Consider the following 26,965-nt stretch of genomic DNA (forward strand, 5'->3'; position numbering starts at 1 on the left):
CCTCTTATCCCTGAACGCTATATCACTTGGTAGGATAGGTGTAGACCTTGAGGCTGGGTTCACACTGTGCGGACGCAGCTCACAGCAGGGGTCCGGTGCGTCCGTTCTCCATTTCAGGGACAAATCAGGCCTGAATTTTTGGAGCTGTGCGAACCATTGAGAGCCAGTCAGTCTCCTGTCATGCGAATTGGATGCAGGGAAATCCGCAACAGCATAAACCCAGCCTTAAGGTGCATCTTAACCTGTTGGAATTGGGCACAGCATTTTTTTGACTTCAGGTAAGAAGTCTGGAAAGAACATGACTTTGTACCATTGAAGGGTACTTTTTTCAGCTCTGCGCAGAATGCTCTCTTTGTCTCTAATTAATGAGGCGAACAAAAGGTCTTGGAGGATTGCCTGGGGGTAAAGGATGGGTGGGAACACCATGTGCTCAACTGCAAATACAACTGAGAGATGTTCCTTGCCAAATGTCTCCATTAGCAAATTGAAAAGGGATTGGTACCATCAGCACACTCAGGAAGACTACCAACCTGTTACGTCACAGTCTGTTCTCTAGTTCTTAAGCATTCAGGATATTAGTGTCAGCTTTGTGCATAACTATTTTTATAGCTGTGGCAAGAGGATGTACTCGGCCTTCCAGGTCACTTATACATTCAGGGGTTGATGTGCATCCCCACTCATTTTATAGATCATGCTGGAGAAGAAATAAGTCTATCTGAACTCCTTGAACTTGACTGAGTTTGGGGACAAATTAAAGAATCCCAAAGTGCTCTAAGCAATTTAGAGAGCGTGGTAGTAGCACTCCCAGTGGTGCAGGTTCTTCCCCCTCAATTCAAACCCACTTGTCAGATGCCATGTCTCGGCTGGGGGTCATCCAATGGAGACACCAGGAGTCTCCAGGAGGTGGATATTCCTGTGTGCTGGGATGAAACAAACTTAAACAAGTGTGTAGAAACCACATCTCGTTGCCCTTCCGGCATAACACGTGGAATCTGAGGGGCACTAGCATCTTGGATTACAGGCTCAGCGAGTCCCAAACAGTCCTTTTACCTGGTCATATCAGATTAGAGCAGGGGGGGGAAGTATGACCAGAGGGGTAGTGCTCACAACCTGCAAAGGCTGTAGATAGAAGTCTAACTGGTTGACGCGCTGGAGCACTGCTACACATGTGCTCTTGTGTGCAGTCAACCACACCCCCTCTATACATAAGTATATTTGATGTCTATAGATGCCATAAAGTCTCCCTGGTGAAGAGGCCATTGCCATTCTTCTGAATCCCATTTGGAACTGAATGAAAAACATTCAGAGCCTTGATGTCAGTGATAGGGTAAATGCCCCCTTTGGGAACAGCCTGGAGTAAAATCCCTTGGAACAGTTCTTCTACAGGAAATAAAAAGTTATAGCGCGAGAGGTTTTGACCAAAGTTACAGCCAGAAACTGGTAGAAAATAAAATTTTTTAAAGTATACATCATGCAGCACAGTTCAGCCTCCTCTCTGCTCTGTGAATGAACAATGAAGGAGCAGCAACAATCTGATGAGGTAATGCCTTTGCTCTTTATAGCACAACACAGACCTGGCACATGGCAAGCTTGGATTACCAGCCCCTAGTGCTACTGTATAGGTGATGATTAATCAAATGCAGGCAATTATACTACTGTACTTGTATGGTTTGTGTAAAATTTGCATTTTTTTATGTGCAAGGAGTTCAGTTTATGAATTCTCAAAACTGTAGCTGCTAGAGATCTAGTGAAACGCAGGAGGATATCAAGCAAACTGATAGGATACACTGCTTCTCTACAGTAAGCAAAGAACATCAGCAGACAAAACTATTAGTGCTAGTGTTAATTATTTCAATTTGTTGGATAATGGCTCAGACTATCTGCGCATGCACAGTATTGATGTCCACTCCAGCTGATCTGCCAATCAGCTGTTGTGACATCAACACTGCGCATGTGTAGACCGCCTGAGGCATTATCCCACAATCTGCAGTCTCATGCATGCATAGAGAGCAAGGCAAAAATCTGATGTTCAGATTCTGCCTCCATGCTTTGCCAATCGTCAGATAATGCCACTGACAATCTGCGCATGTGCAGTGTTGACATCACTGCTGCACATGCGCAGATTAGAGGCATGATCTGACGATCTGCAGTAAATTGACAGAACACCGGTTCACACTGCCGAGACTTGTCATGCAACTTAAGAGTTGAAAGTTGCAAACCTTTAACTGCAATGGAAATGCTCTAATCTGTGCGACTCAAGTCGCAGAAACTTAAAAAAAAAAGGTTTTTGCACTACATGAGTTCCTCATGACTTGCATTGACTTCTGTCAATGAAGTCACACAGGATATTTGCTGTCTAAGCCGTGTAGATCGGAACCAGCACTTAATGTGAGACAATCCTGTGCAGATAATATCCACTCCCAATATTATAGACCCCAGCATTACCCAAATATGTCATGTTAATAGCTTTCATACCATTACTTTAAAAAAATAAAATAAAAATACATATATATATATATATATATATATATATATATATATATATATATATATATATATATATATATATATATATATATATATACATATATACATACATATACACACACACACACACACACACACATATACACATATACACACACACACATACACATATACACATATACATATACACATATACATACACATACACACACACACACACACACATATATATACACACACAAATATAATAAATAATAAAAAATATAACTGAAGACAACAAATCCTTAAATTAAAAAAAAAAAACAGATGTTTTATTAATACATAGTATGGGCAAGCAAACTCTCATGCAATGACTGACCACGGATAGTAAAGTCCCAAATCTCCACTCCCTATTCTGGTCTAGATGTTGCATTTGAGTCTTTAGGGTAGACAAGTCATTCTGTCAGACCTTTTATGAGGCCAAAAGATCCCACAACGGCCTTACTATGGTCACTGGGGCTGAGAGTTTCCTTCAGAAGACCAATTTATTGGACAAGTTGTAGATGTTTAATCCATTTGGAACGCCTGTAATCAGTTCATTTTGATGCAAAAAGGGTCTCATGTGTCATGTTGTGTGATGACTTCTAGCAAGGTTTGAATAATTTTCATTGCTAATGACAATCACATTTTGAGTATTGAAGTGAAGATTCATGATTCAGACAAAAAAAACGAACATTGTATAAGTAATTTAACTAATTTGTCTGGATAAAAACCAATGCTGGTAAACAGTGAACTACATTGGTCCAATTTTGTTTAGCCCTTAAAATATAATACATTTTATATACAAAAGAGTGGTTTCGATAAAACAAAAGAAGCCTTTTGACGTTGAAAACACATTTCCAGATAATACCAATCGTGACACTTAAAACTTCAATATAATAACAATAAAAAAAAAAAAAAGAAAACAGGATAAAAAAAGAAAGTCCTCCCAAAAGTCTCTTCGCATTGCCATCAGCACAAAAACTCTGAAGCAGGGCACAGAGTCACAATAAGGACATTTGATTGACAAACCGAGGGGACAAGAGCTTGGAGCAAAGTTGTTTTGTGGATGAACCCCTCCATTAAATCCTGTGCTGAGCTGGGGGGGGGGAGGGGTGGACTGAGCCCCATGTAGGTGTAAAAAGGTTTCATAGAATCCATTACATCAGAGGCTCCAGACAAGTGCAGGGTCCGTAGCTACAGATCTTCAGCTGGCCCCTATGCTCAGGATGTTGGCCTGTTGAATTGCAAGAGTGTGTTAAAAAAGGTATACTAGAATGGTTTTGGGTCAATATTAATGGAGCACCAAGCACCCCGATTTCGTTAAATGGCCCATCAGGGCATCTCATTACCAGGCAGCCCAGAGCAAAGTCAACATTTGGATAATGCATGCAGACAGAACTCAGTTTAACATATCTGTGGTAAGCATCAGCCGTATATCTAGAAAGATGGGTTAATATGAATTCACCTTTAAAAATGAACAGACCAGTTTGACAGACATCCCTTCCATATCCGACAGATCTTCCACCTGTAAAGCGAACAGAACTACTTAAGTCATCAAAAGCGCCATGAAGTTTATGACCTTAAAGTGGTTCTAAAAGTCAAAAGGTTTACCCTACGGCATTCTTGAATCAAGTTAAAATACACCCCACTACTTGTCCCACCAGCCACCATCCCCAACACTTGACGCCTGCCGTCACCATTACTGCTTTTCTAGTACATGCTGAGGGCAGTGGAGCAATATTCGCCTGCTGCCGTCAGTCAAACTGCTGTAAGGAGGAAGTGGAGGCATGGCTCACCTATGCTGAGTCTATGGATGCAGTGGGAGGAGTGAGAAGATGACAGTGCCAGCAGGGGAAGCAAAATGTGATGTCGTAACATTGCGCTCGGGCCTCTGAAGGTCATAGAGATTACTGGGGACCACCTGGTCACCAGAAATCTCTATGCTTAACTTTTGGCGGTGGCAGATACATTCTCCGGCTTGTTGATCGCATGGGGACAACGCCCCCTCCCGCCGCCTGTAAGAACAATCAAGCAGCTGAACGGCAGAGAATCACTGGCCAATAAAAAAAAAGAGGATATCTGAATGATGCCTGTACCTGTCTGCTTAAGTTCCTGTATTTCCTAAGTGTTAACAGAGACCATTTCCTGTATAACCCAAGATCCTCCTGCTAAAAGTCCTGGTTCTGTTTACAGTCTACCCAGTGTTGCGTGTTCCTGCCTCCTGTTACATGTTCCAGGATAGAGATGGAGGAGATAGAGACCTATCATAAACAGTACAACAGGTATGCAGAGTTGGAGTCAGTGCAGGGATCTCAGAGGAAATAGAGAAAGGTAAATGTGAGGGCTAAACCACCAGACATATCTGTGTAGGCTGACCACTAATATATCTGCTAGAGGGTTTGCATCGCCTTCAAGTAATAGACCATGAACTACATGAATGACACTACAGCAAACTGCCTTGAAGTGTACCCAAAGCAAGTGTACACGGTGAACTTCTGCTTCGTGAAATAACCAAGATGGCAAAGCATCATCGCACCTTTTTGAATGGGCCATTCAGCTCCCTCCAGCCCACAATGAGTTTGGCTTTTTTGTCTCCAATCTTCTGCAGAGACTTCAGCTCTTTTATGGAGCCAGTGTTGAGGAGATTGAGGATCTTTTCCCGGCCGCTCTGGAGGATGTCCGACCGCATGTTCACCTCCCAGCTAGGCTCGTTTTCCTGACCTGGGGAGGTTTTCTGTGAGGGAAACATTTAATGATGTGAAGGAGAATGAGCCAGTCACTAAAAACATGTCTGAATTTACATGCTTTTAATGCAAAGACCATTTTCAGCATCAATGGCATGCCACCTACCCGTTTTGTTTTCTTTACAACTGGTACCGCTTCCTCCTGGATATTTGACTGGTTGTTAACGCCTGAAGAAAGAGACAACACCAGTGAGTGAAAAAGCAAAAAAAGATTAAGAATTAGACCGAAGTGTTCTCAGTTCAGTGCAAGATAAATGTAATGCACAGCAAACGCCTGTTTTAGATTGAGTCAGGCCACAGTCACCTGCAAAGGTCCCCAGTAAGGAAAGCTTTGTGCTAATCTGCAGTCATTTAAGGGGTAGGCTACATACAGTATATTCATATGAGGAGTTCACTAGAGAAGCTTCTCTGCTAAAGCTCCATGAAATCCTAGTGTTCCGATAGCAGGTTGCTTGAGCAGTGGTGAATTGTCCTCCCACCTGAACATGCCTTCATTGCTTCTCAGGCCAACAAGTGCTAAAAAAACGCTTTTCAGCTGTCTGTAAGAGTTCTTATCAAAGTCCACAACAGTTTACAGCAAGTTAACCCCCCCCCCCCCCCCCAAAGACCTCAAGACCCGACAACCACTCAAATGTTCTTCAGGGGTAAAACTGGTAAGAAAGGTTGCACTAGAGAGCACAGGGTACACATTTAGTACATTCTTCCCCCATTGGTGGAGTCTCTCCAATATACAGGCATACCCCACTTTTAAGTACACAGTGGGGTTTATTTACTAAAGCTAGATCGTGCAAAATCAGGCTTCCAGGTTTTATTACCAAAGCTTAATTGAACAAGCTGGGGTTAGAAGCTCATTGGTTAATATGCAGAAGTGAGCCTGATTTTGCACTTTCTAGCTTTAGTAAATAAACCCCACTGTGTACTTAAAAGTGAGGTATGCCTGTATTAAGATTGATAGCATTGAACACTTCCCAGCCACTGTGCCCCACCTGTGGTGGGCCTGAATCCTGTTCCAACCTAACCAGTCTGTTAAAAGAAACATATCCCAGCAAGTTACTGTTCACATACAAAAAGAAAATCTCACAAAAGTGAATACATCCCTCACATTTTTTGCACGTATATTATACATCATGTGATACTGAAGAAATGACACCTTGCTACAATGTAAAGTAGTGAGTGTACAGCTTGTATAACAGTGTAAATTTGCTGTCCCCTCAAAATAACTCAACACACAGCCATTAATGTCCAAACCGCTGGCAATAAAAGTGAGTACACTCCCAAGTGAAAATGTCCAAATTGGGACAAATTAGCCATCTTCCCTTGGTGTCATGTGCCTCAGCTGCGATTGGTGAGCAGGTGAGAAATTTGCTGTTATCCTTCTCACTCTCTCATACTGGTCACTGGAAGTCGAACATGGCACCCCATGATAAAAAACTGAGGATCTGAGAAAAAAAAAAAAAAAAAAAAAAAGATTGTTGTTCCACATAAAGATGGCCTAGGCCAGTGATGGTGAACCTTGGCACCACAGATGTTTGGAACTACATTTCCCATGATGTTCATGCACTCTGCAGTGTAGTTGAGCATCATGGGAAATGTAGTTCCAAAACATCTGGAGTGCCAAGGTTCGCCATCACTGGCCTAGGCTATAAAAAGATTGCCAAGACCCCGCAACTGAGCTGCAGCACAGACGAGGCCTGTCCCACTCAGAACAGGCCTCGCCATGGTCGACCAAAGTTGAGCGCATGTGCTCAGCGTCATATGCAGAGGTTGTCTTTGGGAAATAGATGTATGAGTGCTGCCAGCATTGCTAGAGGTTGTAGGGGTGGGGGGGTCAGCCTGCCAGTGCTCAGACCATACGCCACACCAAATTGGTCTGCATGGCTGTTGTCCAAGAAGGAAGCCTCTTCTAAAGATGAACAAAAAAGTCTGCTTGTCTGTTTGCAGGCTAAGGACATGGATTATTAGAACCATGTCCTGTGGTGTGAAGAGACCAAGATAAACTTATTTGGTTCAGATGGTGTCAGGTGTGTGTGGTGTCAACCTGGTGAGGAGTACAAAGACAAGTGTCTTTGCCTACAATGAAGCATGGTGGTGGAGTGTCATGGTCTGGGGTGCCATGAGTGCTGCCGGCACTGGGGAGCTACAGTTCATTGAGGGAACCATGAATGCCAACATGTACTGTGACATACTGAAGCACAGCATGATCCCCTCCTTTCAGAGACTGGGCCGCAGGGCAGTATTCCAACACCAAACACCTCCAAGATGACCACTGCCTTGCTAAAGAAGCTGAGGGTAAAGGTGATGACTGACCAAGCATGTCTCCAGACCTAAACCCTATTGAGCATCTGTGGGACATCCTCAAACAGAAGGTGGAGGAGGGCAAGGTCTCCAACATCCACCAGCTCCGTGATGTCATCTTGGAGTGGAAGAGGACTCCACTGGTAACCTATGAAGCTCTGGAACTCTAGAACTCTATGCCCAAGAGGGTTAAGGCAGTGCTGGGAAATAAATGGTGGCCACACAAAATTGGGCCTAAAGTGTCAATATTTGGACATTTTCACTTAGGGGTGTACTCCCTTTTATTACCAGCGGTTTAGACATTAATGGCTGTGTGTTGAGTTGTTTTGAGGAGACAGCAAATTTACACTGTTATACAAGCTGTACACTCACTACTTTACATTGTAGACAAGTGTCATTTCTTCAGTGTTGTCACATGAAAAGATAGAAGAAAATATTTACAAAAACATGAGGGTGTACTCACTTGTGAGATACTGAGAGTGTAAAAATACATTATATCAGGGGTGCCCAACCAGTGGCCCGCGGATCCCTCTGATGTGGCCCTCGACCTCCTGCTCCAAGATGACAAGTTGGCAAGCCCAGATCACGGGTTGCCGACCTGCCATCCCAGAACAGCGGTTTTGTGAACGAAGCCGCTGGTAGTGGAAGCAAGTGGCTGCGGAGCAGAGCCACATAAGCCAATGCTTCCTGTATAGTGCCTGCTCCTGTCACAGGCAGAGTGATACCAAATGCACTGTGCCTGGGACAGCAACAGCCAGCGATACCAGAATGGAAGACGGTTATTAAAGGCAAGTTTACTACTACATCAACAGTATATATGGATATATCTGTTTTGCAGTGGCTAGTGCAACTGTGGGTTACCTGCATTGAGCCATAGACTTCTGTTATTACCTGCGGGTTTGTTGTGCCTTCAGAAAGTGCACCACACCCGCAGGATATAATAGAAGTTTATGGCAAAGAGCAGATAACCCACAGAAAATCCACAGGTTCACTGCGTTGCACCTACGGTTTAGGCAAATCGCAGCACATCAGTGTGAAAGCAGCCTTAGACCCCTTTCACATGATCGGTCCGACCCAATCAGACTTACTATTCACCTCTATGGAGCAACAGATGTAAATGGACTTTTGTCTGTTTACACCCGCCCACCTAAATAGAAAGTGATCTGCCCCTTCCATCTAGGTGAACCGCCCCCCCCCCCCTCCATTCATTGTGGACCGCGGCCAGCTACCAATTTGCTTAAGTGGCCCTCCCTCTTTAAAAGGTTGGGCACCCCTGCATTATATACAAATAATTTTATTTCTCTTTGCAGAGATGTTTTTCTCTTCCGCAAAAAAATTATCTTCCTGCCTGTCCTGTACCAATAAAACTCCCGCGCTAGCATCTTGAAGAGGTCAACAGCTGGAGGGGAGCTACAGGACATCACTGGAACCAAGGCAGGTATAGTTCTGCTTTAAAATTAGTAGTGTGGATATCAAATCAATTTTTGACAGGGTGAAAGAGGGTAGGAAACACTGTTAAAGTTTTAAATGCCACCTGTGTCCCTGTTGAGATCAATCCTCAAAAACTAAAAATTGTGATTTGTCAGGGAAAAAAAACAAAAACACACAAGCAGAAATCTGGGATACCTGTTCCAGTGACAACCACCTTAACCTTTCCCTCTTGTGTCTTTGGCAGGAAGTGAAAACTCCTCAAGGAGGCCATGGACCGAAACCCTCATAAGGGAGGAGGAGAGATTTAAAGCATTATTACACTCTAAAATGTTATATATTGCAGCTTACCAGTCATTAGATGTGGTGGTTGCAATAGTTTTCTCTTTGAGCTTTTTGCACTCTGTTTTCACCTGGAGATCTGTATGTAGTAGGGGTGCAAACATGAATGCAGCCAACACATCTAAGAATTGCTAAGCTGCAATATAACAAAAGTTTGCTTTTAGGTTTAGAATGTCAAACAACACTTACTTCTAAACTAAAGTGATTTATTTAGTTTATCAATAAATTGATAAATTGACAGAAGATCTTTGAAAAAAAAAAAAAAAAAAAGAAGGACAGATTAAGTTTGCCAATGGATTCATTGCATTAAAGTCCACCTTCGGGAACATGTTCACAATGCTGCAACCGAATTACCTACCCCCTCCCACGACAGCAGCACGGGAAGAAGTTCCCCGTACTAGCTGTCACCTTTTTCAAAATCATCTGCGCCCATGTCACTCATTCACACAGTACGGTGTGAATGAACCACAAGCCCTAATATGCTTTGAAAATTCACTTTAGAATAAATGCACTTTTTTTACCTGCAAAAAAGTGAATTTTTTCTAAAAAGCGAATTTCTCCTAAATAAAAAAAACCAAAAAAAAAAAAAACCCCCAAGATCTTCCAAGTACAACACAAAAAAAAAAAAAAAAGGTCATTTAGAGAACATTTGTGACCCGCTCTCAGGACAGTACCAGACTGCTCGAGCTCCTCCTGCATCCCAGCAGTTAGTTCTCCAGGATTTGCACTCGAATGCTCACCCTGCAGGGGCAGAACACGGAGCACCTTCTTGACCTTAGCGGTGGAAGTTGCCCGAGTGCGTAGTGGCGCCCGGAACATGCTTTCGCTCACGCTGCAATCCGAGAGCTCCAGGTCTGAACTGGTTGATTTTTCCAGCCGAGCCTCAGCCGCTATAGCCTTGTCCTCCAGCTCCTTCTGCTTCTCCTTCAGCCTCTGAGGAAAATACAAAATGCAACAAACAGATCTTTAGTTACAGGAATAGAGTAAACGACAACTGTGAAAGTGACGCAACAGGTTCGGGTTACAAAAGGCTGAATTAAGGCATTAAACCCTCTGAAGGATTAACTTCTACCAAGAAAACCTACAAGCATCAAGAATCTTCAAAATATGTCACCAACCTTTAACATTTATCACAATAGCCACTTCCTTTAACTTCCAATTGGGGAGCAAGCTTTGTTGATGCCACAAATGCTCACATGAGTATATGGACCCTTGCGCCCAGTAAGAATACATATGTGCCCCCATGCAAGGCTGATGCGGACACACACTGTAGATGGGAAAGAATGCTCAAAATGACCACCCTCATCCCAAATACCATGATAAAGAGGGCATGCATGCCCTGTCCCAGAATGAAGTGTGCATGCAAGAGTTGCTACGGCAGGGACCCATAGGATCCTGCAAAGCAGTGTAGCCCCTCGCCCACCCAAAGACAGAAATAGAGGAGAGAAACATCCAAGGCACAATGCAAAGTAGTGACAGGCTAAAGACCAAATGTCAAAACATTATTTGTAAACTCAACATTTATTATTCCTGATATGTGCCTGCTGTATCATGTACTTATGAGAAGTATCCTGTTTTCTTTGGACGATTTCCTTTATGTGAAATCCCAGGTGTCCCTGCCAGTCCCTATGCTTTCCCATTAAAAACCTGACCACACTAAGCAGGAAAGCACACTGGGAAAGCTATGCTGGAAACGCCGTGTGCTCTCCTCTCCCCGCCACCCCCCCCCCCCCCCACCAACAATATCCCCCCTCTTTTACACTCTACACAAAAGTTTTGCCTTTCATTTCCATTTAAAAAATGAGTGGATTATAAAAATTGAGGATTTACTTTAAACACAGGAGATTTATAACCCATTAGATTTTTTTTCCCCTGCCATCTGTGCCCCATTGCAGAGATTTCACCCTCACTTCCTGTCCCATAGCCAAACAGGAAGTGAGGGGAAATGTGCACAAAATCCATTTACATACTGCAGAACAAGTTTGCGTGAAAATGCATGCAAAAACCTACAAAAAAAGTGGTCTGAGAAAATAGATACTCAAAACAGTATTGTGTGCAAGAGGCCTAATACTGACAGTTGTCATAACTACAGCTGCCTAGATCTGCACCTACTGATTTATTTATTTTTTAACGTAAAGGGCACCTCTGAATTTAAGTGTTCTTTGAACCAAATTTCAGTGGTCAGGTTTATCACAGGTTTCCCATGAGCATACAAGAACAGAACCGGATGCAAGTATATATACACTGTATGGAACGAGCTGTACAAGACTTGGTGATGAACAAACAAAATGCAATGAAAAAGCTGCGTATTAAACCAGCTCAATGAAGAGCTGGAGAAAGGAAACTACGCCGATATTGTCCCAATACAGAATTTTCTGCATTTAGATATTGATTTGGTCTGCACTGGTCTCACCTCAATCTCCATCTGGCTCTCTTCCCATTTCCTCAGCAGAGCCATGCGCTCTCTTTTCGGGGTGCTCAATAGTTGGGTCTCAATCTTTCCTTTCTCAGTGAGGATCTTATCCAGTTTGAGGAGTCTCTCCACCACAGCCGGGTCCAGCGAGGCCAGGTTGAGTTTGTTTCTGCAGGGAAAAAAATAATAAAAATTTAAAATAAATAAATAATAATAAAAAAAAAAAAAAAACAGTCTGAGCCTGAACATTTCCCGGGAATTGCTGGTACATATAGAACAGGGGACTCACTTTTTGATACATTCCTTGGAGGAATCGGGGGACTCGTCAATCGAGCCCATCTTGGTTCTCTTCAATTTGTGAGGTGGAGCAGTGACATCTGCATCTTCCCGAGGCCTCTTAAAGGTAGCCTGAACTAAAACATGTGAATAGAGAGGTTTAAAGAGATGCAAATCCTTGGTCTATAAATATAAATACGGCACTTTAATTTACAATGCCACAAAAAGACAGCAGCAACAATGCCTCCAAATTCACCCTCCACTCTTTTTAGTTGTGGTCATGTGACTGCTTTATCTTGTGTGTCCTGGAGGTCCAACGGTTGGAGGGCAGAGATGCCAAAGGCTGAATACAGGACTGTTCTGCTGTTCCCATTACAGGAGCTAATGCTGCACATGTCTCAATGCTACTATGGGTCCAAGTCATCAGTATTCAACCTGTGGCCCTCCAGCTGTTGCAGAACATCTAAACCAATGGTTAGCTTTCACAGGAAAGAACATGGAGGGCATCAGACTAATAGCAGATTTACTGGGTATTGATTAGCCAGCATGAATGAATTATTTTTTTTAAGTGGTTGTAAAGGCTTAATTTTTCTCCATAAACATGTTATACTTAAAGCGGAGTTCCAACATCTAAAATCAATTTTTTTTTTTTCTCTAAATTCCTAAGTTAATATAATGCAAGTGTGCAACTCACTTGTTATTGCCAAATGAACCCGTGATGTTCAGTTACATACACATAACTGAATCTGTTCCTGGAAGTTGTCATCTTGCCTGTTACTTACAAAATTGATACCAATTTTAAGGCTGGTCCAGTCATGTGATCCTAACTTCCCATTTCAGCCGGCACCGGCTGCAGGGGAGAGGAAGGATGCCAGGTAACGGATGGTCCATTGAAGCCTATTGAGAACATCACTGCTACAGGCTTTCCTAACTGTTGCCTCACTTTGTCCTCATCTCTGCAGCTGGCTGACACAGGGGAGATCACTTAATCAGACTGGAGGACCCTGAAATAAGGTTACAGTGGTAGTAAACCCTTTCATTTACCCACTGAAGTCACTGGCCTCAGGTGATACACAGATGAAACCAATCTCCTACATAAGTTGTACCTGCTTATCAGCAGTCTTCTCTGCTCTACATCTGTTCAAAGTACTGAATTTAGACTGCTGGTCTGAGTCCAGGAAAAAAGGGGTAGAGTGCTGAATTTACACAGTGCATAGCTCAGAGTTCATTGGAGGGAAGGGGCACAACTCCCTTCACACAGGAACAGAGCTGAGGCCAAGATCCCTCCTGTAATTTTTTCCTCTTGGAGTTAGGGAAACTTGTGAAAGTGATTCATGCTCAGAGGAATGAAGCAGCGGACAGAAATTACACTTAGTGCTCCGGCTAGACAAGTACACACTATAGAGGGATATGCTTTGTTCAGGTCTGAGCTCTAAAACCACTTTAAGTATATACATCTTTCTTACACAGGTTTGTTGTTAGGAGGGAAGAGGCGAGGTGACTGTTTCACACTGCCACGCTGTGGTTTGGCTGAAACAGAGTACCCGCAGTTTTCATGTGTGTTACTGGCGCTTTCCCAAACTTAAATTAGATCTGGCTTTTTGGGGAACTTTTCATTTTGAAAGCGCACCAAAATTCATGTTTGCTGCATCTTTTGTGCCCTTTCACTGCACCAAACACCAGTTGGCAACCCTCAAAAAACATGGGTATACTGTGCATGCCACTTTTTTTAATGTATTATAAAGATTAGATTGAGGGAATCCTACAAACCAAAAAGGGATGTTTCAGTTTCTGATAGGATGGAAGCTCAAGCAGACTCACTCAAGATATGCTTTGCCTCATTGGGTTCCTGCCCCCTTAATGATAAAAATTTATTTTTCCCCCACCCACCACTCATGGCTAGGCAAGAATGACCTGTCCCTGCTTCTGGAATAGCAATGTCACATAGGGTGAAGGAGGGGTGACATTCCTCTTCAAACAACCCCACGATGCTTACACATTTTAGGGACCGGTAGTAAAATGAGCATTTCAATTTCCAGGTCACCAGAAAGGTTCTATTAGTGCCCATTTACATTCTCGCACTGTTGTGAAGCACGTTATTGTGCATCACCCTACAGTAGCCTACTGAATTTAATGGGCTGTCAAAAGCACCCAAAATCAGATGCACCATATTTGTAAGGTGGTGTACTATGGTACCTGGTACGAGGTGGCGAGAATGCACGTGCATAGTTTTCATGCTTTGGGGTGTCTTTCAAAATGAATGGCAAAGAAACACGCGTTGCCACATTACCACATTGGATAAGTGTAAATGGGCCCTTAGAATATACAATGAAGCCAAAGGATGGCAACACTGAGTCCTTAACAGACATGCAGTGGATTTTTGGGGGGGGGGGGATATTTTACTCACCTCTAAATACCTGTTGCTAGGGGGTCCCTCATAGTCTGCCTTCTTCCTTGCCTGGTGACATCACTTCCCCTCACACCGCACACAGTCACCTGGGACCTTTCACGTGTCCCAGGTGACTGCGCGGCATATCACGGCGCCCTGCGCCGCTCGCACATGCGCCGTGGGTGCCCACAGTACGAATGACGGCGCCGCGAGCAGAGCGGGGAAAGAGGGGGGGGCTTCGTTCCCCCGCATCGCTGGACCCTGGGACAGGTAAATGTCTGATTATTAAAAGTCAGTAGCTGCAGTATTTGTAGCTACTGACTTAAATTTTTTGGGGGTACCCCACTTTAATAATGACATACCAGTCCATTATGTGTTCTGTATGAACAGCAAGGAACTGGCAATGGGTAAACACAAGAGGACCCAGGCCAGATACATTTTTAGTCTTGTCCACAGAAGCCAATGTCCCCTGGCTATGTGAACCTGGTGCATAAGCTTGCCTGGTCAGCTACCTAAAGTTTGAGCTCCAGGCAGATGCAAGACAAAATTAACAGACATTTACCTATTAGAGAAAAAAAAAAAAAAAAAAGGTATTTAATTAAAATACAAGCCATTTAAGTAGCTGAATTTGACATGCATCAGCCTCTGTACGGCAGAGAAAAGGGAGAAGCAGCAAAGAAGCCAATCAGTGCTGCAGCCTTTACATGTCAACGAGCAGCATACCGATATGAGGAAAGCAGGATAATAATGCAGATCAGTTTGCGGCTTCTCCTTTCACTGTCTAGTTACAGGTAGGGAGTAGTACAAGACTAGATTTCTTAGCCAGAGACAAAAAAAAAAAAAAAAAAAAAAAAAAAAAAAAGTCTCCTGACCTGCTAGATAGAGCTGTGTAAATCTCAGACCTGATGGACGGAAATAGTTTGTCTGGAGTTCCTCTTTAATCTCACAGTGATGTGAACACAAAATGATAAAGATCATGGTGCAGATGGATAGATGGAAGAAAACCAACTCTTACCTGAAGCTTGAATGGTTTCCTGACTGAAAGGTTTGTTAATGATCTGTTTTGACTTGGCAGCAAAGTTGAGGGCCGTCAGCGTGTCAAAGTAATACTTATGCTCCGGTGCGATATTTGCTATCATAACGCTGTGGGCGGAGCCACCAAGGGAATCCTAGGAAGTGGAAAGAAAAAAGCGCAAGAACTCAAATGTTAACAGTAACTTTCATCTTTTCAGGTTTACTAACAAAAAAAATGAACCACTGCTGTTTCCATCAAACCCTGATCACACAGGTGATTTGTAGATTAGGAGGTATTGCCTGGAAAACTGCACCATGTGTTAGTCTTGGTACTGAGGTGTGGGGTGTTTGAACTTTGAGGGACTACCCCCCCATAAAAAAAAAAAAAAAAAATAGCCAGTTTCCAACCTTCATTAAAGTGCCCCTCAAACAGTTTTTAACGCTGAAGTTCCTCCTTTGAACATGCTAAAAAAAAAAAAAAAAAAAAAAAAAAAAACCTGGCCTGTTAGTGGGCCCTGAAGACAGGGCGATGACCACCGATTTAGGGATTGTAGTGAAATTGGTACTTGAGTTTCTAAGCCACCATACTAGCAATGGTCACTAGAAAGGTTTATTTTGGACATCCTCTAGCCAGAAGATCATGCAGGCACCATTTGACTTTCTACAGCTACTAATGCACACTGCGAGAAGCACTCTGTGTGCTGGGAGATAAGCAATTTCTATACAAGAGGGGAGACTGTACAACTGTACAAGACTGAAGACTGTAGTTTAGCTTCCATTTTCAGCCAAAAAAAGATCAGAAAAAGCCAACCTATTCTCTTGCACTCCCTACATACCAGAGTCTCCTCTGCGCGCACACAGTCCATTTGTACAAAGCAAAAAAGGTGTAAATATTTGATGCACAGACTAATGCACTGCATCAGTACTTCTGACAGCAAAACAGATAGGAAACAGAGCAGATGAAGTGGAACAACTTACCAACACATCCCTACATGACAATCTGGAGACAAGGAGCTACAACATACCAGTAACTACAGGCAGCAGTCCTTGACAGTGTTGGGAAGAGGGGATAAACAAAGCTACCAAGTTCTCACCCTGCTAAAGCGGGGCAACATGAAGGGAATCTATTAGGGTAAAAATATTCAGCCAACACCACACACAGGCAGGCTGTGAGGTCATCCATGTTTAAAAGATAAGTACGGTATTTTTCATGTGTTCTAGCGCTAAAATTAGCGCCTGTAAAGCGCCTCTCAAGCCACCCCAATGTGAAAGTCCAAGAGCTTGTAGGATGGGGGGGGGGGGGGGGGGTCATGCTGCAAGCAGCATCTTTGGAGCGATGTATACAGCACTACTCCACTGCCCCCTGGAATGCATGGGCAGCACCGCAATACAGGGGCTTTTTAACCTTTTATTCGGCTGCTAGCAGGGGTTAAAAGCGCCATCAACAGTAAAGCGCCGCTAAAACTAGCAGAGCTTTACCACTACCGACCCAGTGTGAAAGGGGTCTTGGAGGCAGGGAAAAAAAACCCACAGCCAGTGCGTCCAGGAGCAGTAGAGTTTGGGCAGAAAAAAAAACGTTTGACGCTACCAAAACCAGCTAAAAGCTAGTGCTTGAGCATTAATTCATATCTAGGGCCAGAATAAATTTATGAAATAACGCCCAATTTCTTGATGCCCGTAAAAGCTCCCAAGCGTCAGGCTTTTTTTCTGCCAAAACGCTGCTGCCAGGAAGAAAAGGCTTTTAGGAATTTGCAAAACTTTTTTCGGTGTGTACGAGGCCTTATAGTCCTACACCTGTAATGTACAATCAAAATTAATCATTAATGCTGTTGTCAAATAAGGCAGAACATAGGAAAGGACTGGCAGGAACAGCACATTGCTGCACAGAACAATGGTCTTCACCCCCTTCAAATTCAAAAAAGGATTGAAATTACATACTTACATGGGCTGTGTGGCCTGCAGAGCTCAACCCACAAGGTCATAGAATAGCACATTGGGTTAAAGTACACACTTCAAAAAAACACAAAATTTTTTTTACCTGTAGGAGCCGTGTTAGCTTGCTGTCTCTGTAAGGGATTCTGGGTAACCCCTGATTTAAGGCATCTACCACCTTGCTGAGCGTGAAAAGTGAGGAGTTGATGGCGCCGCTCTCCTTTAGTCGTATGCCTTGGTTTCCCGTGCGTCGGTTGTCTTCTGATCCAGCCAGGTCTATCAGGTACAACTTCCCCGTTAGCAGCTTGAATGGTGGTACTTGCTGTGTCTTCTGCACCTGAGAGGGTTCATAGAAATAAAATATGAACTCAGCAAATCAGCATACTGGATAAAGTCGCTAGCTTCTTGCCTTTGCAGTAGTGGGCTCTGGAGTTCAAACCCCTCCAGGCACCCCCCCCTCCCCGGAAGAGGTTTTTATGCCCTTTGGGTTTTTAGGATGCCAAGAGGCAACATCAATTTCTTCAAGACAGTCAGATTAAAGTTATTATAAACGATCAGCTTAAAGCAGAAATTAAATGCAAAAAACGTTTGTGTATAGATAAGACACAATGGGGGTTATTTACGAAAGGCAAATCCACTTTGCACTTCAAGTGCAGTTGCTCTAAATCTAAGGGGTAGATCTTATAAACGGGGTTCCACCCTAAAGTGGAACTTCCATTCATGGAAACCCTCCCCCCCTCCGGTGTCACATTTGGCACCTTTCAGGGGGGGTGCAGATACCTGTCTAAGTCAGGTATTTGCACCCACTTCCGGGCATAGACTCCCACGGGAGTCTATGCCTTTTCCTGTCATGCCGCACTGTCTGCTGGGACACACACATGGGTCCCAGAGACAGCACAGACCACTCCTTTTGCGCTGCCCAACTCGCGCATGCGGGAACCGGGAAGGGAAGCCGCAATACTTCACTTCCCGATTCCCTCACCTAGAATGGTGACGGCAGCAGTCAAGACCCGAGCGATCGATCAGTCAGTCTCGGCTGCCGACATCGCTGGACCCCGGGACAGGTGAGTGTCCATTTATTAAAAAAGTCAGCAGCTGTAGCATTTATAGCTGCTGGCTTTTAATAATTTTTTTGCAGGTGGAATCCCTCTTTAAATGAGTGGAAGCTCTGCTGATTTTATCATCCAATCATGAGCAAGCTAAAATGCCATTTTCCTTACATGTCTCTCTCGGATCTACAGCGACTTTACTTTCAAGTGCACTTGCAGTGCAAAGTGGATTTTCCTTTAATAACCCCCAAGGCCTTTAATCCCCCCCCCCCTTTATAAGTGATAACATTCCCTCTGTTCTCAGCTGCATAAGAGCTGGGGGAGGAGAATCAGCAGTACACTGAGCTTCCCAGTGATTGGCTGTGTAGCGGGGGAGTGTCAGAACAAGTCTGATCAATAGGCACAGAGTTCCCAGCACAGCTAGAGCACTGACCAAGGTGTGCTCTCCTACTTCACGTGGAGAGTTTTTAAATCAGAAAACAAGGGGGACTGGCAGGAACACCAGGGATTTTCACAAAAAGGAAGCAACACATGGTACAGCAGCCACATATCAGGAGTATGAAGTATTGGGGAAAAACACTAAAGTGGAACTGCAGTCTGCTCACATAATTTGTAATAAAAACACCTTTGCCATTCTGAAGCTTCCCTCCAACCACTTTGCTTATTTACACAGGAGGCACTCCTCCAGCCCACCTTTGTCCCCTTATGACTCACCCCCTCTCCCTTCCTTGAAAATGCAGAGTGAGCTGTGCATGTCATAAGCCTAGGCCAATGACCAGACAAGAAACAGGAAGTGGGCTGTATAAGGGATTTACTGTCAAAAAATAAATAAATAAAAAAAGCTAAAACAAGTGCATAAGATTTAAAAGTGATTGTAAACCCTCGTGTTTCTTCACCTTAATACATCCTATGCATTAAGGTGAAAAAAACTGTAACCCCCACCCGTTTTACTCACCTGAGCCCTGTAATTCCCAGAGACGCGCTCTTCCCCTCTGCCTGGTGTCTTGGCTCAATTGGATATATTGAAAGCGGCGCAGTCATTGGCTCCCGCTGCTGCCAATTAATCCAGCATCTATGGACGCAAATGCTAGACTCTGGAGCGTGCCCGCAAGGTAACCCCTAGGGAGGAGCTACCAGCTGTGCAAACACCAACTGCACAGTGGAGGTATGACTAACTGCTTGCGGACCAGCCGCTGCATGAAATCACATTAATGTACGTGATCTCGCGAGGTGTGTATAAGCAGGCGCGCATGCCCACAGGACAGTCCGTGGAGATACCCGCGATCGTCTCACGGAGAGTAAGAAGGGGGAAATGCTAATGTAAACAAGCATCTCCCCGTTCTGCCTAGTGACACCGACCACAGCTCGCTGAGCGGTGATCAGTGATGTGTCACACGTAGTCCCCTCCCCCCACCCACAGTTAGAATCACTCCCTAGGACACACTTAACCACTAAAGTGCCGCCTAGTGTTAACCCCTCCACATTTACACAGTAATCAGTGGCCTCAATGGGGAGGAATAGAGAAACCCCATCCTTTGCCTCAATGGGGAAGGATTGAGCCCTATTGGTGTCAGTGGGACAAAAAGCATCCCAAGGGCCAGATAAAGGAAAAGGGTAGTGTCCAGCCCCCGGGGCTGCAGTTTGCAGACCACTGCCATATAGTGTCATTTATCTATCAATGCTCCTTCGGGGAAGATACCGAGATGAATGCAGTGGAATTTTAGTCTGTTATATAAAATCAAAACAGACGCGACTGCAACCAAAACCAAACATGGCAGTAAGTAGAACTCTACTGCCACCTGCTGGTGTCTGCCCTACACACAGGACTGTCACTGCACAGTAAATCACACATTTAACAAATACTATGAAATCTGAGCGCACATAATTGCCACTTAAATTCACGCAGGAAGTTTAGCTAGGCTGTGTAATGGAGACTTTAATGTGTTTGTGATACCATCAAGTGGCAAACTCATCGCACTTAGTTAATAGCAACTCACACCCAAATAAATAATATCAATGCAGAATACGTCTAGGGTCATATGAGAGCTTTTCATATCCGATCCTATCAAAAGGGGATCTCCAAAATCAAAGGATGAGAGCACCTTCCCACCGACTTCCACACCAAGAGTATACAATAAGGCACCTTGTCAGGAACTGTTGCCCAAAAACCAAGACAAACTTTACTGACTTGGAAAGATGTAGTGCTCACATTTTATTTTTTTACATATTTGATTGCAACTGAATAGTAAGATGTGGGCAACACGGATCCCAATTGCAGGTCTATGTAAACAAGGCAGATCACCGTTCTGTGATAAGGGAAGGCTGTGATCATGTGTTTCTGCAAAGCCGGAGCACGGATCTTTGCATTCCCATACTACAAGCACCTCAGCCACACAGCAAGCACTCCCTAGGCACACATTTAACACTTTGATTGACCCTGAAGTTAACCCCTTCCCTGACTCAGTACAGTGACAGTGCGTTTTTTTTTTAGCACTGATCACTATTAGTGTCCCTTGACCCAAAAAAAAAAAAAAAAAAAAAAAAGTCACTTAGTGTGATTTGTTCGGCACAATGTTGCAGTCCCACTATCGCCACCATTACTACCTCATTTTTTTTAAATTCCATAAATATATATCAAATAGTTTGTATAACTTATGAATTTTGCACAACCCAAAATACGTTTTTTTTCCTTGTAAAAAACAAAACAAAAAAACAAACACTTGTATTTTTAAAAATCCATATGCAGAGGCAAATGGTCTGTAAATGGCAGCACTACACACAATCTGACTTATGGCTTAAAGGAACCATTACCTTCACGAGGGGTAGGCAACCTGGGGCCCTGGTTTCCCATGAGGCATTGCAAGGCTGGCAGTTACAATCACTTCTAGAGGCATGATGGGACTTGTAGTTCTACAACAGCTGGAAGGCCCCAGGTTGCCTGTCCCTGACTTTCAGTAAGTTTCAGTGGCTGGGCACACTATGTAGCCTCGGCTTCTAGGGGCAGTATACAGCGCTGTGTTCTGGCAGTGAAACTGGGACTTCTTTTCCCACTTCAGGGGAAAACAATTTTGGCCGGGCGTTGCTCAGGGATTCACAGGGAGCTTCGTAGTTTTAGAATACAAAGCTTCCTTTGATTGGCTAAGGTGGACAGATGTCACAATAACAGACTCAGACATTAAATGAACATGGAAATTCATAGAAAACAGAAGCACCCTGTAACCGGTTCAGCCAGACTCCATTTTGTTTCAGAGTGGAAAGGGAAGCTCCTACCTTGCTGCTGGAACACATTGCCATATTTCACACCTATCCCACAATTTAATGCATGGGGCCTGAGCAAATTTTATGTGACAAGTGTGAAAATAAAGCTAAAAAAAAAATATATAGTAGTAGCACAATTATGTACAGCCACACTACAAGACTGGCATAGACTAGCATTACTGAAAGCTGCACACAAAGGCGGCTTACAGTGTTTGGTTTCTATTCAGGCCTTACCTTGATGAGTAGGACGGCATGGCTGCGGCTGGATCGGTCGTTTAGTTTTGTACAGGCCACGGTGCGGTTCTGGCTGGCTGGGATGAAATGCTCGTCAAAGTCTGAGAAGCTGTCAAGCGTTTTCTGTGTCACACCTGGAATCAGGATCTTATGGTCCTTATCCTCTCTGATAGGAAGATCCTTGTTTTTGGGCTCCAGAAGATCCATCACCTGGTCAAGAAACACCAATGATTAGCGGGACCAACAGGCGCTATATACAGTATATAAAATATGGCAGGGGACATTTCTGAGCTTCTAAAAATAGGCATCTCTGGCATCAGAACCACCGACCCAAAACTAGTACTGGAGATCAGTGATAGTTGGGATTGATTTTACAATTTGCAACCTTGTTAAGGTCCAGTTTAAAATTCCTGGAGTTGCGCTTTAATTTGCAATATCAATGTGTGGGTGTGCTTCAGTGTACACAAACACTAGCTAAGCAGACTGATCATTGCAGACTTGAAGCAGTAGAGGCAAACGAACGGGCGACTTACCTTCTCCTGGTAAATCTCCACATAAGACATGCTGATCGAGTAAGTCCAGTTCTCTTCAGTAGCTGCCCGTGTCATCTGTAACAGATCTCTAACAGCCCGAGGGATGACACCCGGCTGATTGGGGTTCCCCAGCATCGTGTGAGTTTTCCCTACAGAAGACAACAATATTTGCATTTTATATTATGCTAATGAAAGTGATAAAATCAGTCAAGTCTTGTGATGGCGATACCAACCTGCTCCTGTAGGCCCATAGGCAAACACGCTGGCGTTTTGTCCAATAAGCAAATGTGGAAGTATCGGGTACACGGAACCGGTGTAGAGCTCCCGCTGAGTAGCAGCTTCCCCATAAAATGCATCAAACCTGCAAGGAGGAAATGGCACACAGTATGAACACAGCGTGACCCAACCTCAGATATTTTAACCACAAATGCAGAAACCTGTTGTGACTAACCAGTGTTTGTGCACGCTGTGTGGTGCTTTTACTAAAAGGATGCAAAAGCAAAGCAGGGAATAAAATCCAGCACATCCCCGCTGACAGGACAGAGCACTGCCTTGTATACACAGGCAGCGCTCTGTTCCACCTTCCACCTCACTGATCAGCGGGTGCCAGTGTTCTGTCAAATTCTTCAATCGGTCAGAAACTCCAACTGCTTAACTTCTGGTTTATTGAAACAAGCAGCAACCGGAGTTTGACGAATTAGTGATTGGACACAACACCAGCACCTGAACAGAGTCCGGTGCAGGAAAATTACAAGCAGGGAGTCTTACTTTGCTCCAATACTAGCCAACTTTGTCCTCGTTAGTTGCTGTGCTGTCAAAACAGCTCAGTCTTCCTGTACCAGACTATTCGGTTGTCTGTTGTGTCCAACAACCAATTTGTAAAAATCTCCAATTACGAAGGGTTTAAATAAACCGGAAGCAACGTGGTTGGAGTCTAATGGGTTGGAGGAGAAATTGACAGAACACCGGCGGACACTGGCCAGCACCCGCTAATCACCACACAAGCGGCGCCCTCTACCCAGAAGGGCAGAGTCACGTATCTATACAGGGGATTCTGCGCAGATGGCCCGCACAGTAGCTATAAAGCTACAGTGCGCGGTCGGCAAGCGGAAATACTGGATGTAGCCAAAAGACATTCAGTTAAATGGCCCCGGTACGCATTCATGTGAGGTAAAGACTTTAGATTGTGAACTCCTTGAGGGCAGCAATGAATAGGAACGTACAATATGCAAAGTGAAGCAAAAAAATTGTTGGTATTATATAAAATACCTTTAGGAGACCATGCACACTGGGCATAAAAAAATAAAAATAAAGATGCTTATTTTACTCTTCAGCCTGTAGATACTTCTAGATTAACCTATATGTCCATGCTTATTAGGGCATTTACAGGCATATTTTGAGGGGAGCATTTCGTCGGGGGGGGGGGGGGGGGGGGGGTAAAACAAGCAGGGGAATGCTCTGGGAAGAACACTTATAAAAGCAAAAACGCCCATAAACTTTTGTGCAGTGCCTCTACCATTGAGGTTTTGGCATTTTTTCTCACCCAAGTGCACATGGATCCTAAACTAGGACTTTATATCCACGTTTACTTTATGTTGAATAGGCTGATAGTTAATCTTACTGGTACTGCATGGTCTCCATCTGGTTCCTCCAGTTGATAATCTCCAGAGACTGGGCGTCCAGGCCCCTGACACAGACTTTATCCTCCCCTTTATCCATGTACGGCCTCAAGCGGACTGCTACGCGCACACGGGTAATAGATGGTTTCTTCATGCCTTGTGCTTCCAGGATACTCGTTCTCTTCGCCATGATTGGTAATGTTCCTAATAAAAATACAACACAATATAGCATTAAAAAAAATAAAATAAGGGAGGACTCTGCAAAATGATTGGGCCAATGACCCTGTTCTCCAATCCTGATTTTCCACCAGCATTAGTAGCTACTAAATTCATTAAATGGAGAACACAAGGATAGTTCAGACCCTAGTAGATGGCAGGCTTCCACAACTGCCTGACATGGGGACTGAGCATAAAAATAAATGGATACAATATCATTAAATACATAGAGAATCAAAGATACCACCATTTGATTAATAGACCATTAAACTAGTTTCAAACAATTGTTAGAGGAGCGAAAACCAATCCAAAAATGGTCTACTGTATATAAGCTGTTGCTTCCCTCTGGACCTCTCAATGAATTAGCATGCATGAGAAAATGGGGAGAATGAACAGATTCCACCAACGGAATGGGATAAGGCATTTTCAGTAATACATAAAGCATTGGTAGAGGTTAATCAAGAAAGAAACTATAAAATGAGATGATATTGGAGTCCAGTGGCCCCAAATAAAAATACAAAGATCTGTTGGAGATGTCTTAAGGGTAGGGGAACGATGACACATACCTGGTATGGGTGTCACACGGTGAGGGATTTCTGGTACAGGATATTGGCTAGATATCAGAAAGTGTCAAGTATTGAGATACAACCAAACGTAAATGTTGCGATATTCTCTATAATAGCAGGGTCAATAAAATCTGACATTCTTCACCATATAACAGCAATAGCCTGAAGACTGCAAAAAAGTCCTACAATAGTGGCATGGGTTTGTGAATTGAAGGAAATACAATATGGAATAATTAGAGAAAAAGTACAAGGAATGAAAAAAAAAAAAAAAAAAAAAAAAAAAAAAACTACCTCTATATACATACATATACACAATGGGAGGAATTTCAGTTCTCAGTATACATGATGCAATTTTTATGAAAGGGAATACACCACCATGAGAGGACTTTGACGAGCATTTTATGTTGTGTTTGTGATTCGTGGTATTTTGTGTTAATGTTGATGATTGGAATAGAGGGTAAAAATGGAGGTCCTGTGTAAAGGACAAGGAGAAAGAAATAGAAAAGGAAGATGGATCTAAATAGAAATGATGGTCCTTTGTCAGGGATACAGGATAACACGTATAGCCATAATAGTAAGGCATGTGAATTTGTATAAATTGTTTATAAAAAAAGGATTGAAAACAAAAATACAACACACTTGTGTCACATCCAAAATCAAATCCAAAACATACAGCACACAAGTTTATTAACTACTTGCCGCCCGCCCATTGTCAAATGACGGTGGCAAAGTGGTTTCAAAATCCTGACTGGACGTCATAGCACGTCCTCAGGATTTTGAGCCGGGGGGCGCGCATCGCGGCAATCGTTGTTGCGGTGTGTCAGTCTGACACCCCGTAATTACGATCTTGGTAAAGAGTCTCCGACGGAGACTCTTTACCACGTGATAAGCCGTGTCCAATCACAGCTGATCATAGTGCAGATAGGAAGAGCCGGTGATCGGCTTTTCCTCACTCGCATCTGTCAGATGTGAGTAGAGCGCCGATCGGGCTGCTCTGATGGCCAGCACAGACCCCCCCCCCCACCCCCGAGGATGGCCACACTGGACCACCAGGGACGCCCAGCACCAGGTATGCCAGTCAGTGCCCACAACGGGCATCACTGATGGCATCCATCAGTACAATACAATGTCACCCATCAGTGCCAGCTATCCATGCCAATCTGTGTCGCCCATCAGTGCCAGCTATCCATGCCAATCCGTGTCACCCATCAGTGCCAGCTATCCATGCCAATCCGTGTCGCCCATCAGTGCCAGCTATCGATGCCAATCCGTGTCACCCATCAGTGCCAGCTATCCATGCCAATCCGTGTCGCCCATCAGTGCCAACTCAGTGCCAGCTATCCATGCCAATCCGAGTCGCCCATCAGTGCAAGCTATCCATGCCAATCTGTGTCGCCCATCAGTGCGGGAGAAAATGTACTTATTTACAACGTTTTGAAACAAACTTTTTTCAAAAATTTCAGTCTTTTGTTTAACAAAAAAAAGCCGTAGAGGTGATCAAATACTACCAAAAGAAAGCTCCATTTGTGGGAAAAAATGATAAAAATTTCATATGGGTACAGTGTAGCATGACTGCGCAATTGTCATTCAAATTGCCACAGCGCAGAAAGCTCAAAATTGGTCTGGGCAGGAAGGTGTTTAAGTGCCCGGTATTGAGGTGGTTAAAAATCTACCCAATACCCTCATGTGATGGGTCATCTGATTTTAGGTGGCAACAGTAAGGCTTAATGTACACAGGACATTTTTACAACCGCTCCTTGAACGATTTAACTTGACAGATAGTAACCCATGTTTACGTTTAGAAGCATTTGGGGGGAAAAAAAACAAAACAAAAAAAGACCAAAATGAAAAACGCCTATAAAACAAAAACACGACTAGAACGCGAGTTACCGTGTTTATTGCTTGAAATGCCTCTAAACTCAGAGTCCGAATTCAATTTTTTGCTTTCCAAAAAAAGGCCTCTAAACTAAACTGCCTAAAAACAACATTAAACGAACCTGTGTACACGGACACATAAGATAACATTGGATGAGTTCAGGCCCTCTTCAAGGTGCCTTAAAGCGGAGGTCCACCCTAAAATGGACCTTCCGCTCATCGGAATCCTCCCCCCCTCCGGCGCCACAATTGGCACCTTTCAGGGTGGGAGGGG

At 43.8% G+C, this 26,965-nt stretch overlaps 1 protein-coding gene across 2 annotated transcripts in view; it reads right to left on the bottom strand.

Annotated features, from left to right (window-relative positions):
* Nucleotides 1–2,778: 2,778 nt before the first annotated feature.
* KIF22 (kinesin family member 22) overlaps nucleotides 2,779–26,965 on the bottom strand; it is a 32,975-nt gene continuing 8,788 nt past the window's right edge. The window contains exons 2-14 of one of the 2 annotated variants that reach the window (XM_077447390.1): nucleotides 24,037–24,238; nucleotides 22,649–22,776; nucleotides 22,416–22,564; nucleotides 21,883–22,092; nucleotides 17,448–17,678; nucleotides 15,411–15,564; nucleotides 12,020–12,143; nucleotides 11,731–11,899; nucleotides 10,058–10,250; nucleotides 5,359–5,420; nucleotides 5,045–5,242; nucleotides 3,974–4,033; nucleotides 2,779–3,742 (exon numbers count right to left, since the gene is read on the bottom strand). In XM_077447390.1, the coding sequence (XP_077303516.1) occupies nucleotides 3,713–3,742; nucleotides 3,974–4,033; nucleotides 5,045–5,242; nucleotides 5,359–5,420; nucleotides 10,058–10,250; nucleotides 11,731–11,899; nucleotides 12,020–12,143; nucleotides 15,411–15,564; nucleotides 17,448–17,678; nucleotides 21,883–22,092; nucleotides 22,416–22,564; nucleotides 22,649–22,776; nucleotides 24,037–24,224 (1,896 nt within the window). In that variant the 5' untranslated portion in view covers nucleotides 24,225–24,238 and the 3' untranslated portion in view covers nucleotides 2,779–3,712. Of the gene's footprint in view, nucleotides 3,743–3,973; nucleotides 4,034–5,044; nucleotides 5,243–5,358; nucleotides 5,421–9,991; nucleotides 10,251–11,730; nucleotides 11,900–12,019; nucleotides 12,144–15,410; nucleotides 15,565–17,447; nucleotides 17,679–21,882; nucleotides 22,093–22,415; nucleotides 22,565–22,648; nucleotides 22,777–24,036; nucleotides 24,239–26,965 lie in introns of both variants that reach the window. The other variant, XM_077447389.1, reaches the window with a different exon arrangement.

Source organism: Lithobates pipiens, unplaced genomic scaffold, assembly GCF_037356315.1.
Source record: "Lithobates pipiens isolate NorthernLeopardFrog02 unplaced genomic scaffold, aLitPip1_a1.2 Scaffold_22, whole genome shotgun sequence".
Taxonomy (NCBI): domain Eukaryota; kingdom Metazoa; phylum Chordata; class Amphibia; order Anura; family Ranidae; genus Lithobates; species Lithobates pipiens.